The 16,054-nt window shown below is 35.8% G+C and overlaps 1 protein-coding gene across 1 annotated transcript in view; it reads right to left on the reverse strand.

Moving 5' to 3' along the window:
• Positions 1-5,255: 5,255 nt before the first annotated feature.
• CACNB4 (calcium voltage-gated channel auxiliary subunit beta 4) overlaps positions 5,256-16,054 on the reverse strand; it is a 555,359-nt gene continuing 544,560 nt past the window's right edge. Inside the window, exons 11-14 of the mRNA XM_053698302.1 lie at positions 10,834-10,985; positions 10,424-10,519; positions 6,817-7,002; positions 5,256-5,516 (exon numbers count right to left, since the gene is read on the reverse strand). Of these exons, the coding sequence (XP_053554277.1) occupies positions 5,256-5,516; positions 6,817-7,002; positions 10,424-10,519; positions 10,834-10,985 (695 nt within the window). The remainder of the gene's footprint in view (positions 5,517-6,816; positions 7,003-10,423; positions 10,520-10,833; positions 10,986-16,054) is intronic.

Genomic DNA, 16,054 nt, shown 5'->3' on the forward strand with positions numbered 1-16,054 from the left:
ATTAGTGAAACTGCAGCACATCTTCTGTAGGAATGCTAAAATGCCTAATCTTACTTTTGCTTTTAAAGGGAGTAGGGGGCATTGATACTATTTATACCAAATAAATGTTTTTTTGTTGACTTGTTTGGTGAAATTGTTTTATTTTTGCGCTTTGGTTTCATCAAAGTCCTTCACTGTATCCTAATGGATGTTCTGCTATAATATATAGAACTATTTCTTTATATAAACCATAATGTTTATCTTATTCACCAATAGTTGTAAAATAATTTAGGGCCAGTTCTGCTAGAATTAATCTTTTTGCGCATGTCGGGAAGCGCTCGTATTACAAGTTGAAAGTAAACTGTTTTCGCTCGTATTCCCCAATAGAAGTCAATGGAGCAAGAAGAAACAACTCACATTGCAAATGCTCATGTGTGCTACCCGACATGAAAATATGAATATTTCACATTCCAATGTTCTTCACATATGTTCTATTTATTTATAAACACACACACACACACACACACACACACACACACACACACACACACACACACATATATATATATATATATAAATTCAATGGTAGAAAAAGGGAAGTGACAGAAAAAAGATAAAGAATATAGAAAAGGAAAGGATTCCTTAGCCAGCACTTCTCATATGATACACCATAAAATTATATCAGGCCTGGAATATCTAGCAATCACAAGGAACCAGACACAAAAAAGGCAAAGAATCAAAATACTCAAAATTGATACAATGAAGTGAACAATTTACTGACTAAACAAATATGTCATAAGAATATAATAATAACCACAGTGAATAAAAACAAAAGCCATGGCCATGGCGGTAAAGATCAACAATTAAATAAATTTATGCTAAATCAGTCAAACTAATATTGCACATATAAAGCTCAAATGGATATGTGATATAATTAATTCCACAATATAACCCTGTGATATAAGATATCCACAATAAATGCTGTGTGCAAAAAATTATGACTACATAATATAGCAACAATTCTGGAGATATGATCAGTCCATCATTAGTATGTAACCATAATTCATGAATGCTGTATAAAGTGCAGTCCGTGCATCAGTTAAAAGTTCAATAACAAACAGCTGTGAATAAAACAAGCAAGGAAAGCAGCCCTAAGCATGATAGCTATAGCAGAATGTTAGGATGAATGCTATCCAGCAATGTATTCCATGCAATGTTAGTGCTTCAGCAATATAAAGAATAATGCAGATGGTAATCACAGTGCAGGTCAAAACAGCAGTTGTTAAGCATATAACATGTTAGTGATCGGCGGCATAAACTGATGAAATGAGGTTAGATGAACATATGCAGTGACCAACATTTTGCCAGCATAAATCTTGTAAATAACGATATTCCTGTAAGGAGACAGTACTGTTTGAGCACAGTTTATGGCGGTGAATCAACAATAATAGGCGAAGTCCTACAGAGAGATATACTCTCATCTAAGGGGCCTTCCGTTAGATCTCACCACTCCACCATGCGTTGCTGTCAAAGACATGGCCTGGTAAAGGTTAAGGCTCATTAACTGGAGAATCCTGACAGACGGTCAGTACTGTATATTGGAGAAGTTCGTTACGCATTGTGGAGTGGTGAGATCTAACGGAAGGCCCCTTAGATGAGAGTATATCTCTCTGTAGGACTTTGCCTATTATTGTTGATTCACCGCCATAAACTGTGCTCAAACAGTACTGTCTCCTTACAGGAATATCGTTATTTACAAGATTTATGCTGGCAAAATGTTGGTCACTGCATATGTTCATCTAACCTCATTTCATCAGTTTATGCCGCCGATCACTAACATGTTATATGCTTAACAACTGCTGTTTTGACCTGCACTGTGATTACCATCTGCATTATTCTTTATATTGCTGAAGCACTAACATTGCATGGAATACATTGCTGGATAGCATTCATCCTAACATTCTGCTATAGCTATCACGCTTAGGGCTGCTTTCCTTGCTTGCTTTATTCACAGCTGTTTGTTATTGAACTTTTAACTGATGCACGGACTGCACTTTATACAGCATTTATGAATTATGGTTACATACTAATGATGGACTGATCATATCTCCAGAATTGTTGCTATATTATGTAGTCATAGTTTTTTGCACACAGCATTTATTGTGGATATCTTATATCACAGGGTTATATTGTGGAATTAATTATATCACATATCCCTTTGAGCTTTATATGTGCAATATTAGTTTGATTGATTTAGCATAAATTTATTTAATTGTTGATCTTTACCGCCATGGCCATGGCTTTTGTTTTTATTCACTGTGGTTATTATTATATTCTTATGACATATTTGTTTAGTCAGTAAATTGTTCACTTCATTGTATCAATTTTGAGTATTTTGATTCTTTGCCTTTTTTGTGTCTGGTTCCTTGTGACTGCTGGATATTCCAGGCCTGATATAATTTTATGGTGTATCATATGAGAAGTGCTGGCTAAGGAATCCTTTCCTTTTCTATATTCTTTATCTTTTTTTCTGTCACTTCCCTTTTTCTACCATTGAATTTATTTCAATAAATGATTCCTCCTGTGCACCCTTTGACATTTGATATTTATGTCTGAGGTTTCTCTTCACCATATCATTAATCCAGGTTTTTTCTTTGAGCGGATTTGACCGATAAATGTATATATATATATATATATATGGTATTTTGGTACAATATATATCTATACCTATATATACATGATTAAATATAGGTATAGATATATACAGATATATATAGGAATATCTATTTATAATACTTAGAAAATATTCTGCTATGTGCAGAACATTAGAATTTGAAATATTTACAGTAAATACATAGAATGGCACTTTATTAAATATGAATATTGCATAAATATGCTTTTACATGTTTTCATCTACTTAAATGCAAAGGGCTCTAATGCACTTATATTTATGTCTATATATGTGTACATATGCATTTATGTGTTTATATGTTTATATATGTCTGTAAATAAATAAATACATATGTACACACACACTCACACACATATACTGTATATATATATATATATATATATACAGTATATATATATCTACACACATACATATACATTTGTAGACATGTATATGTATCTATCTCGATATTAAAGCCCATTGCAGCGTTTTTTTCTAACACCTTATATCTTTGATCCCTTATAACTGTTTTGTGCAATATTTTTTAATAATTTTTATCAGATTATGTTATTATGAGTGCAACTGTACTTTGTATTGTATTTTTGATGTGTTTTATGACACTTTTTTGCTGCACAAAAGTTAACCAGAGCTCTGAGGATGCACTATCCTAGCGTACATTAACTTCAATTGCGCTCCAGGGATCGCGTTTACTTTCAACTTGTAATATGAGCAATAAACCCAACGAATACAAACACCCGCTGCAAACCCCTTTTCGCTCACACGTAACTGTTAGTGCACCACTCGTAATCTGACCCTTAATTGGTGTAGAAAGTAACTTTCAGTTTTCTGTAAATCCCTCAAACTGGCAAACTCATCTTGCAGAATTAACACTGGTCATTCAATGAGAAAGAACCTTGTTAGACATTTTTGTAAAACTGTGGAATAAAAATGCATGCAGCTTTAGAATTGCCAATTGCTGTCTTTTTTATGGGGAAAATGAATTGAAATACCTGGAATAATAAAATTGTGTGATCTGCTTTTCCTAAAGAAAAACTGACAGTCAGAAAGAAACATTTGTAGAAGCAGGACAGGCTAAACTTTTTGACAGGCCTCATCCTATTCTCTGAATGTATGTTTGACTGCCACAAACAAAATGATCTTGAAAAGTATGAGAAAACATCTAGAATGTTCCATTTAAATATGTGAGGCACATATAGCAATGGATTGAGAAAGGTAACATTCTGATTGGTCCATAGTACAGCCTTAAAAAAGAGTTATATTTTATATTTTTACTTCACATAAATCAGACACCTCAATAACGGGTGACATGCAACTGAATAACTATATGATGCTACCCTGTTAAGTACGACTTCTATAAAATATTAATTATTTTGATAGATTCTGCATCCTTAAAAGGAGATAGAGAAGCAAATGAACAACTAACTACCATGCGTTCTTTCTAAATTATGAAGGATAATGCCACTTTGTTTATACTAAATTAACTTCCAAAAGAGTCAGTCCCTAACATGCACCAGAATCTTAAATTGTTTGCAAGAAGAACCCATTGATTATAAACCAAAATAACCTGTGCTTAATGTTTGCATGTAGCTGTAAATGGCTTCCAAAAATACCAATTTATATACTGTATGTACCTTAGCATACTAAACTTTGTAGCCAATACATTTATATGGCTCAGGAGAACATAAAAACAAGTAATAATTTGTAACTACATTCACAATTGTGAATCAATAAACCTATTTAAGTCATAATAAATTAATAACAATATAATCAAAGGTGTAAATACCTCATATTTTTCTGCTTGCAAGATGATAATTATTGCCAATAATAGAAACCTGTTTAATTAAATATTTTTCTAAAACTTGCCAACAACATTAAAAATATTATTTGTGCATTTGTAGCATTATTTAATATGGCACTTTTGCTATTCAGTTTTGGAAACTAATGACTAAAACCATTAAACATATTTTTTGCTTTATATTCTCCAAACTGCCAAGAAATGTTTTCTACTAACTAGCAAAAAAAAAAAAAAGTGCTGAGGTTGTATTACAATGAGATCAGTCTTCAACCCCTTCCTCCATCATCCTGTTCTAGTTATTATTTTAAGGTGAATGCAACATGCTCAAGTTAGACTTTCCAGTCAATTTACCCAAATTCCAACAGGAATTGGCTTATAAATTGGTTCCAACTGGAACTGTTCATTTGGAATTCCCAGTGCAGGAAATTGTACTTATACGTGCCTTGACAAGTACCCTAGATTACAAATGGATGTGTATAATAATCCATGAAAACAGATACTGCTGTATTGTTAATGTTCCAGTAAAAGATTTGTGAGTAGGGCACAATAAATCTACCTACACGTATATATGGGTATGGAAACTATTTTGCCTGTGATACAGAATCAAAGATCACTGTTACTCTTGGCAAAATATAATGATTTGTATATTCTATCTACTTAATGTTGTGGAAAGTCACACAACCCCTTTGTTGGCGGGTTGGCCTACAGTGCATAACAGAAGTATGCATTGTTGGCTCAATGGCAGCAATTAGGTTGATGACCACTACTCTTATCTGGAATTTGTTAAACTCAAAGCCTGTGCCTGGAATCATGGCTGTATCCTCCAGGTGATCCACGATTCCTGTGAGGCTTATAAGTGTCCTGATACGAGTCAGAGAATTCTTCTTCCACAAGTGGATAATGATCACGACTGTGTTGGGAACTGGAAGACAATCGGTTCTTACTCTTCCGAGCTCTTTCATTGTGATAATTCTCATCAGAGGTCATTAAACTTCTTCTTTCGATTGGTGAGTTTTCAGTAGAATGATTATTATGTCTCATACGTTGGCTCTATAATGATGAAAAATAATAGGAAGAATTTTACTAGTTTTAATGCAAAGCACATCTTTCCTAGTCATTGTAAATCTCATGTGCACCTTTTGTAAATGTTTTTCTTTAAAAATAATAAAAAGTCTGCAGTTTATGTAAACAAGTAAGAGCAAAACATTGGAAAATATCACTAAATATCACATTACGGTTAGATTTAACAAGCAGTGGATGCTGCAACTTACCCCTGAAGTTTCAGGACCGCCTAAAACATAAGTTAAGAAGCAGCGGTCGTAAGAATGTGCAGGGGGCGGCATTGCACAAGCATTTCACTATAAATGCGTGTGTAATTATAAATGCCGACAGCATATGCTGTCGGCATTTATCGATGTCGGGCAGACATGCTCCGCTACAGCGGATCATGTCCGCCTGACATTTGATAAATCTACCCCTTAGAATGCAGAAGAACACAATTCCAAAATTTGTGTAGATTAATTCTATTACCATCCAGTACATTCACTCATATTCAACTCTAGCCCTCCTGAGCTATGATTATTATTCTTTTCATACAGAAATTTGTTTTCTACAGTGTCGTAGTAATATCCCTAGTGTGTCAATTTGATACAGTACATCCAGATTCACTCAAACAGGAATGACTTCAAGTGTCACCAATTCCTGTGTCATTCTAGGCAGCCTATTTACTAAATAATGGAGAAATTAAGCTGCTTTGTTGAATAATACAGGAATTTGACAGGTTGGTGGAGAGGACCCTGTATAGTGTATTATCATGAACTCTATGCATATGTAATTTGTAAATGGAAGGAATTATCAAGGTTACTCCTGTTTGCTAATAACTATTTGTTATGGCATATTGCAGATTTTGCAGGACCCAAATAACTAGATACTGGTGATACATTTTTCAACTCATATGGAGCAGAAATCAGTGGGAAATTCCCTTTCATTTACATTAACACAACCTTACAAGAAGCATTATTGCAGGGCTAATGCTATAAATATCCAAGTGTGACATCTGATTTGCTGTACTATATAGAATGTAAGCTAAGGTATAGCAGAGTTAAAGACACTAAATTTCTTACTTGCAGGATGATGCCATAGATAAGAACACAGGTTGAATGAAAATAGTAATATAAGTCTTTTACAGCTTTCCTCAAGCTCTTTTATTGTGTTAATTCTATAAATCAGTGTAAAGCAGATGTGACATCAACCTATGAGTGGTCAGCTTGTTCACAGTTGACAAAAGACACAAATATTACATTGACAATAGAAAATTTGATAGCCGCATACTTTGCTAAATGACCCTGACCTGTAATCCTGTGATTGCTGTTGGATATGATGTAAGTGCAGTGGATCCCAGGTTTCGTCCTAGAAGGGGAGTCATTGGGGTGCTGCTTGTGGTATGAGTTGCCCGCCAATAAGCTTCCAGGTATTCTGCCAAGTGTTCACATGCGTCTTCTAACTGATTTTCATCCAGAATTATATCAAACATTTCCTGTGTGTACATATGTCAAATAATGAGTACATTCATCAGTGGCTAGATAAATGCTTCAGTGATTAACCATTTCTCCACTTTATTTTCATCCAGTTATGAACCTTACAGAGCTCAGATCATTAATGGAAAGCCGGGCCTATTATGTAGTCATGCAAAGGTTATACATTATTTTAGTCCAACTTATCCTGTGTTCCAAAATGCAGCCTTTCAATTGTTTTTTTGTCTGACTACATACTAGTAAACTACATCCCTACACCTGCACAGCACAAATTATTCATGTTTTGTGCACCTGGTTCGCACCTATGCACTTTGTCTGAGTTTGTACATAAGCCACAAAATTTCCCAGGAAGTGTCTGGGGTTGGAAGGCTGGAGCTGGAGTTTGTGATCTGGTGCATAGTTACTACAGCCAGGAGCTGGAGTCAGGGACTTTTATGCGAAAAATAAGTGTGGTGGGAGGAACAATGCTCCCAAGGAGGGATTATCCAAGACAATTTGTGACAATTGGAATATCTTGGTTTGCATTTTTTTTTACTGCTACTAAAGTTTGTTTATATCAAATTATACATTTGTATTTTTAATTATTAGTCCTGTTGGTGTAAAACTATGATTTATGCTTACCTGATAAATACATTACTTTGATGAAGGTCCACAAATTCATTACCTAGGGATATATTTCCTGTCCACCAGGAAGAGGCAACACCTCCCTACATTACAGAGCTTTGCTTCACCCTATATTACCAGCACTCTCCTACCATACTCAAGTAAACATGTGGCCAAGAAGAGATGAAAAGCTCGGAGACAGGAAAGGACCAAAGCAGTCTGATTTTCCAGTCCTAGGAGCCAGACACAAGGATGGTACCACAATTTCTCCCTGATTAATTGTAGTAGAAATAAATAAGAAATAAATAGCTTGATCTCAAAACTGATGGAAGATCAGTAAAAGCACTTACAGGTCAGCTCAGAGACACGCCTAGTGAGGAAATGGCTAGCAGAAAAATAACCTTCCAAGGCAAAAGCTGAAAGTCTAACCCATGCATGTGTTAAAACATGAAGAACTCTCAGCGTCAAATTTAGACTCCAAGATAAAGTCACTGGCTGAACAATTGGGTTATTATGGATCAGCGCCTGAACAAACGTATGGAAGTTTATCAACATTTCTATAAAACAAAACAGACAATGCAGAAATATGACCCTTCAGAGAACTGGCTAATAAAGCCTCCAAAACTCTAGAGATCTGAAAGGTGTGGTAGCCCTTAGACTCACAGCATGCCAAATACATCTCTCACACCTTGTGACAGATATGTCTTGTCATGGGCTTCCTAGCTTGAGGTCTCTTTGGTGGACACAATAATGTGTTCAATCATCAGTCAAACCGGAATCCAAAAAGCCTTATAAAAAAAAATCCCCCTGAGAGGAAGATGACACATTGTAGGCAAGACTACATCTGAATAAGGTTCCCATACCAGCTTAACACAATCCTGGATATCCTCTAATGATGAGTCTCCTGATGCTACCTCATAAAGGTTATGGCACCAGACTAATATGAATATAAGGGAAAGAGGAGAAAGGGGCTATTAGCACTCAATCCTACCAAAATAAGTAAACACATAAAACTAAATTTTATTGTATAAGTCTAAAAACAGAGATTACTCTGTACTCCACAAACAATCCCAATACCGCAATAAAAAGCCGTATGTCACTCCCCTGTTTCCTGGCCGATAACTGTTCACACTGATACACAGCAGTTAACATTGAGAAAGACCGTTATACGGCTGAAACACGTTTGTTTTTTACTTTTGCTGTATATGTTGATCGTCACTGTCACTCTTGTCACCTGAAGTCACCTGAAGTCAACGCTTCCTGTTATCGGCCAGGAAACAGGGGAGTGACATACGGCTTTTTATTGGGGTATGGGCATTGTTTGTGGAGTACAGAGTAATCTCTGTTTTTGGACTTATTGAGTGCTAATAGCCCCTTTCTCCTCTTTCCCTTATATTCATATTGATTATTTAGGGGTAGCATCGGTTCCATTATTCAGGTTCCTTTTCCTACCTATCTTATTTTCGTAGTGCCAGTGATAGTTCCTTTGACCAGACTAATATGGCCATCTCCCTACAGGACACACTGACAGTAGAACAAAAGAGGAAATCTGCTAGCCAGGTTTGTTCCACTCATTAGACACCAGCTCAGAAACTGTTTCAGATATAGAGAAGTAAGCAGTAGGCTGCTTAGGATCAGCCTTAAAGACCCTGTCTTACATCTTAGTGTTATTCCTCAGGAAGACTGGACAACTCATCAACTTAGGTGAGGCTGCAGTACGAGTGCCACTGTGTGGATCTCCAAGTGCTAGTGCCAAAACACGGTCTCTTAAAAAAACAGTGACCATTTAAAAAAAAATAAAAAATAGCCATAATCAGTGCCAAAGTGCCTACAAAGTGTTTGGTACCCCATGAACATGTGAACACTATGACAGATATTCAGGGAAATAGCCACTGGGCTGCAACTGCATTTGTCCCTCTAAGGAAGTGCAATCTTATTTCCAAGAATATTCAAGTAGCAGCACACTGTAGACCAGGGGTTTGGTGGATAAATCTATTTTCCAAATGGGGTCCACTGTGACATTTCTCACTTCCCAGCTGAATTCCTGTCCTCCTCTCTGCTCATGAGAACCTATTTATAGGGAAATTTGGTCTCTGGTTAGAAAACCCCTATCAATGATCTAGAGTACTTTATAGTTCTACCTTCTCCTTCTGAAGGCAAAACATAGCAGGGGATGGTAGGTGAATGCTAGAAGTATAGGGTGATGCAAAGCTCTGGAATGTAGAGGTGTTTTGCTTCTTTCTGATAGACAGGAAATATATCCCACATGTGATGATCTTGTGGACTTTTATCATCTGTTGAAAGAAATCATTCCTTCTGACACTTTATTTAACCCTGCTAAAAACGTTATTAAAGGGACAGTATACACTCATTTTCATATAGCTGCATGTAATAGACACTACTATAAAGAATAAGATGCACAGATACTGATATAAAATCAAGTATAAAACTGTTTAAAAACTTACTTAGAAGCTCTCAGTTTAGCTATGTTGAAAAAGTAGTTGGAAAGCCCACTGCAAGTGGGAAATAAAACACTCTCCCCCTACCCCTTCTTTTGCATATGAAAAGACCCTTTACACAAACAGGAGCAAGCTGTAATAGGTAGCCGACTGTATTCACATAAAACTTTGGGGCTTGGTTAGGAGTCTGAAAATCAGATCAATGTTATTTAGAAATAAGCAAAACTATACATTTAAAAAAAAAAAAAAACTTTATTGGCTATATAAATAGGTCATCTACAAAACATTTATGCAAAGAAAAACTGAGTGTATAATGTCCCTTTAAGGTGACATCTAGTGGAAAGTTCATATGTAAACTTACTGGTGGGCACTGAGCAAGCTTATCAGCAGCTACTAATTGAACATTTAGGTGTTTGCTTTGGGATTTTCCTCTGGATTTAATAAGCCGTTGTAAAACCTAGAGAGAAAAAAAGCACTGTTTTATGCATTATCTTGGTTTATATGAGATACATTTTCTTATCTATTTATCTGTGATCATCTGTGATTATACATTAAAAAGAACATGCCTTACACATTACAGAAATGTTCTAAAATTATAATCTCACACGTTATTTTTCAATACAAATATGGATTTTCACTGACGATGCAACCTTTTAATTTTTTTCTCAGCAGTATGTAATAAAAAGGCTAACAATCACAACAATGTGGTACAGTGATCTTTCTTTTTAAAGAGAAATAAAGAAAAAAAAACATCAAAATACAGATATTTACCTTTGGAGATGACACTTTGACATGTACAATTATTGGTGCTAATGACGTCTTGATTAGTTGTGCTGGATGATTAATGGTATCTGCATCTAAAATAACAAGCTGTAAAGACCGCGCCAACTCAAAGATTCTTTCTATTTCACTTTGTACTTCAGCTGAGGATAAAGAATGAGGACAAGTGTTACAATATCATAATAATTAAATTACGCATGAAGCATACAAATAAAAACCTTTATTAATGATATGTTGTGTACGTTTGTTTAGATGATGTTTGTTAATTATAAAGTGCTACTATTTACCAATTAATAAATCAAGATCCATATCAACTAAACAAGGCTATTCCAAAAGGTGTTTTCTGATAACAACACCTAATTCCTCTTAAATGGAAATATATATGAGATGTATGTGTATCTGCGTATGCATATATGTATGTATGTATATATGTGTATGTATGTCCTTTTAAGGGAAATGACCATCCAAATGCCCTTTTCAGGGCAATGGTTAGCTTAGGTTTATTAAGATAGGTTTTTTTTGGGGGGGTTTGGTTGGGTGGGTGGTGGGTTTTACTGTTGGGGAGTTGTTTGTATTTTTTTTACAGGTAAAAGAGCTGATTTCTTTGGGGCAATGCCCCGCAAAAGGCCCTTTTAAGGGCTATTGGTAGTTTAGTGTAGGCTAGGTTTTTTTTTGTTTTGGGGGGGGGGCTTTTTATTTTGATAGGGCTATTAGATTAGGAGTAATTCGTTTTTATTTTTGATCATTTCTTTTTTTATTTGGTGTAATTTAGTGTTTATTTTTTTTTGTAATTTAGATAATTGTATTTTAATATTTTAATTTATTTTATTTTATTGTAATGTTAGGTTTTAGTGTAAGGCTGGTTAGGTTTTATTTTACAGGTAACTTTGTATTTATTTTAATTAGGTAGCTAGTAAATAGTTAATAACTATTTACTAACTAGTCTACCTAGTTAAAATAAATACAACTTACCTGTGAAAAATAAAATAAAACCTAAGATAGCTACAATGTAACTATTAGTTATTTTGTAGCTAGCTTAGGTTTTTTTTACAGGTAAGTTTGTATTTAGTTTTAAATAGGAATTATTTAGGTAATAATTGTAAGTTTTATTTAGATTTATTTTAATTATATTTAAGTAAGGGGGTGTTAGGGTTAGGGTTACGTTAGGGTTAGGGTTATGCTTAGAGTTACGTTAGGGTTAGGTTTAGGGGTTAATATATTTATGTAGTGATGTGGAAGGCCAGAGGTTTAGGGGTTAATAGTTTAATTTAGTATATTTAGTTGTGGGGGGGGCTTGCGGTTTAGGGGTTAATAGGTTTATTATAGTGGCGACGGGGAGCGGCGGAATAGGGGTTAATACATTTTAATAGTGGCAGCGATGTCCGGAGTGGCAGATTAGGGGTTAATAATTTTATTTTAGTGTTTGCAATGCGGGAGGGCCTCGGTTTAGGGGTTAATAGGTAGTTTATGGGTGTTAGTGTACTTTTTAGCACTTTAGTTATTAGTTTTATGCTACAGCTTTGTAACGTAAAACTCATAACTACTGACTTTAGATGGCGGTACAGATCTTGTCATTTTAGGCTGTACCGCTCACTTTTTGGCCTCACAACGAAACTCATAATAGCAGCACTATGGAAGTCCCATTGAAAAAGGACTTTTTTAAAAGTGCGGTACTGACGTTGCGTGACGGTCAAAAAGGTGTGCGGTACAGCTATACCGACATGACTAGTAATAGCGGCGTTAGGGAAAAAGCATTGTTATGAAGCATAACAATGCTTTTTCACTCATAACGCCAAACTTGTAATCTAGCTGATTATTTGGTAAAACTATTTAACCATTCACTTGTAATACCAGATTTTGCGCTATTCTTAACGCTGGGCCTCAATATGGATAGCGTAACCTAAATCAAACATCTAATCATAAGTCTGGCTTATCTGTTTGAATATGTAGCAGACTACCCCTTTATGCTTCAATATAGGATAAGAGATCTTCACATCTAAACAGAATGTGAATTTTGCTGTCTGTAGAATTGGAAAATACAAAAATAAAAGTCTACAAAAGTCAGTGAAAATGAGCATGTAAAAATATAGCTTACATGTGTGTGCATCTACTTCGCAAAGCATCTAATTATCAACCTTGCAACAACCAAGATATCTATCATTTTCATCCAATTATCACTTTTCTCAACTGCAATAACACAGATAGATCCACATATAGTTTCACTATTCACTAAGTTTTAAAAATATAGTGTGAAAATTCACAAGTTGTCATGAATATATGGCTTATAATTAACTGCATCTTATTAGTTAAGCTGTGCCTATTTTTTATAGTTATGTCAGATAAAAGAGATTAAAAACACATTCTATTTAAAAAATAAAAAAACATTACAGACTAGATTATGAGTGGTGCGCTAACTATTGTGCGCAACCTAAAAGGGGTTTACTGTGGCTCTTTGCGCACGACACGGTTAATGTAAAACTACCGCTCCACTCGTAAACTGGCCTTACATGTGCTGTTGGACGGGTGCATGTTTAACAATTCAATTAAACATTGTGTAAGAATCAACTCCAATAGATTAACCTTTCATGATTCAGAAAGAGTGTACAATTAAAATACAGGTACAAAACCACTTGGGATCAGAAAAAATAGTTTTGATTTCAGAAAAGTTGTATATTTTAAATGGGACAGTTTGGAGAGGGGATGGGACCAAGAGTAATGAACAATATATTATGCCACTTAGACAATATTTACATGTCACAATACAGCTTATACATTTAACAAAAAAGGTAGTTTGAAATAATTTTTAATACTTTTATATACATAGTACCATTAGAAAGATAGTACAGTACTGTTATAGTAATTGCTTTAAATAATTATAGACTAGCATTTGCATTTTAAAACACAAAAACCAAAGACACAGGCAGAGAAGATTGTGACTTAGTGGTTGGGATAAATGATAATTTTTAATAATTTTCGGCTAGATTACGAGCTGTGCGTTAAGGTAAAAAAGCAGCGTTAAGAGGTCCTAACGCTGCTTTTTTACTTCCGCTGCTATTACGAGCCTTAAAGGTTTAGGGTCACCGCACACTTCTTTGGCCTTACCGCAAAACGACTTACGTAAACTTTTCTATGGGACTTCCATAGCGCCGGTATTATGAGTCTGTCCTGGGAGGCCAAAAAGTGAGCGGTACACCCTACCCTGTCAAGAGTCCTAACGCATTTAAAAGTCAGTAGTTAAGAGTTTTATGGTACAACGCAGTAACATAAAACTCATAACTAAAGTGCTAAAAAGTACACTAACACCCATAAACTACCTATTAACCCCTAAACCGAGGCCCTCCCGCATCGCAAACACTAAATTAAATTTTTAACCCCTAATCTGCAGCTCCGAACACCGCCGCCACCTACATTATATTTATGAACCCCTAATCTGCTGCCCCCAACATCGCCGACACCTACATTATTTTTATTAACCCCTAATCTGCCGTCCCCAATGTCGCCGCAACCTACCTACACTTATTAACCCCTAATCTGCCGCCCCCAATGTCACCGCCACTATAATAAACATATTAATCCCTAAACCGCCACACTCCCGCCTCGCAAACATTAGTAACATATTATTAACCCCAATCTGCCATCCCTAACATCGCCGCCACCTACCTACACTTATTAACCCCTAATCTGCCGCCCCCAACGTCGCCGCCACTATACTAAATTTATTAACCCCTAAACCTAAGTCTAACCCTCACCTTAACACCCCCTAACTTAAATATAATTACAATAAATCTAAATAAAACCTAAATTATTACTATTTAAAACTAAATACTTACCTATAAAATAAACCCTAAGCTAGCTACAATATAACTAATAGTTACATTGTAGCTAGCTTAGGCTTTATTTTTATTTTACAGGCAAGTTTGTATTTATTTTAACTAGGTACAATAGTTATTAAATAGTTATTAACTATTTAATAACTACCTAGCTAAAATAAATACAAAAGTACCTGTAAAATAAAACCTAACCTAAGTTACAATAACACATAACACTACACTATAATTAAATAAATTAACTAAATTGAAAACAATTAAATAAATTAAATTAAATTAGCTAAAGTGCACAAAAAAACAAACCCTAAATTACAGAGAATAATAAACAAATTACAGATATTTAAACTAATTACACCTAATCTAATAGCCCTATCAAAATAAAAAAGCCCCCCCCAAAATAAAAAAAACCCTAGCCTAAACTAAACTACCAATAGCCCTTAAAAGGGCCTTTTGCGGGGCATTGCCCCAAAGTAATCAGCTCTTTTACCTGCAAAAAAAAATACAAACAACCCCCCAACAGTAAATCCCACCACTCACACAAACAACCCCCCAAATAAAATGCTATATAAAAAAACCTAAGCTCCCCATTGCCCTGAAAAGGGCATTTGGATGGGCATTGCCCTTAAAAGGGCAGTTAGCTCTTTTGCAGGCCCAAACCCTAACCTAAAAATAAAACCCACCCAATACACCCTTAAAAAACCTAACACTTACCCCCTGAAGATCGACTTACAGTTCTGAAGACCGGACATCTATCCTCAAGGAAGCGGCAGAGGTCTTCATCCAACCGGGCCAAAGTCCTCAATGAAGCCGGCAGAAGTCTTCATCCAAGCAGGGCAAAGTGGTCCTCCAGACGGGCGGAAGTCTTCATCCAGACGGCATCTTCTATCTTCATCCATCCGACACGGAGCGGGTCCATCTTCAAGACATCCGATGCGGAGCATACTCTTCAACCGAGGACTACCCGACGAATGAAGGTACCTTTAAGTGACGTCATCCAAGATGGCGTCCCTTAGATTCCGATTGGCTGATAGAATTCTGTCAGCCAATCGGAATTAAGGTTGAAAAAATCCTATTGGCTTTGTTGAGGACTTCGGCCCGGTTGGATGAAGACTACTGCCGCTTCCTTGAGGATGGATGTCCGGTCTTCAGAACTGTAAGTCGATCTTCAGGGGGTTAGTGTTTGGTTTTTTTAAGGGTATATTGGGTGGGTTTTATTTTTAGGTTAGAGTTTGGGCCTGCAAAAGAGCTAACTGCCCTTTTAAGGGCAATGCCCATCCAAATGCCCTTTTCAGGGCAATGGGGAGCTTAGGTTTTTTTAGATAGTATTTTATTTGGGGGGTTGTTTGTGTGGGTGGTGGGTTTTACTGTTGGGGGGGGTTGTTTGT

The sequence above is a fragment of the Bombina bombina genome, chromosome 1 (genome assembly GCF_027579735.1).
Source record: "Bombina bombina isolate aBomBom1 chromosome 1, aBomBom1.pri, whole genome shotgun sequence".
Lineage (NCBI taxonomy): Eukaryota > Metazoa > Chordata > Amphibia > Anura > Bombinatoridae > Bombina > Bombina bombina.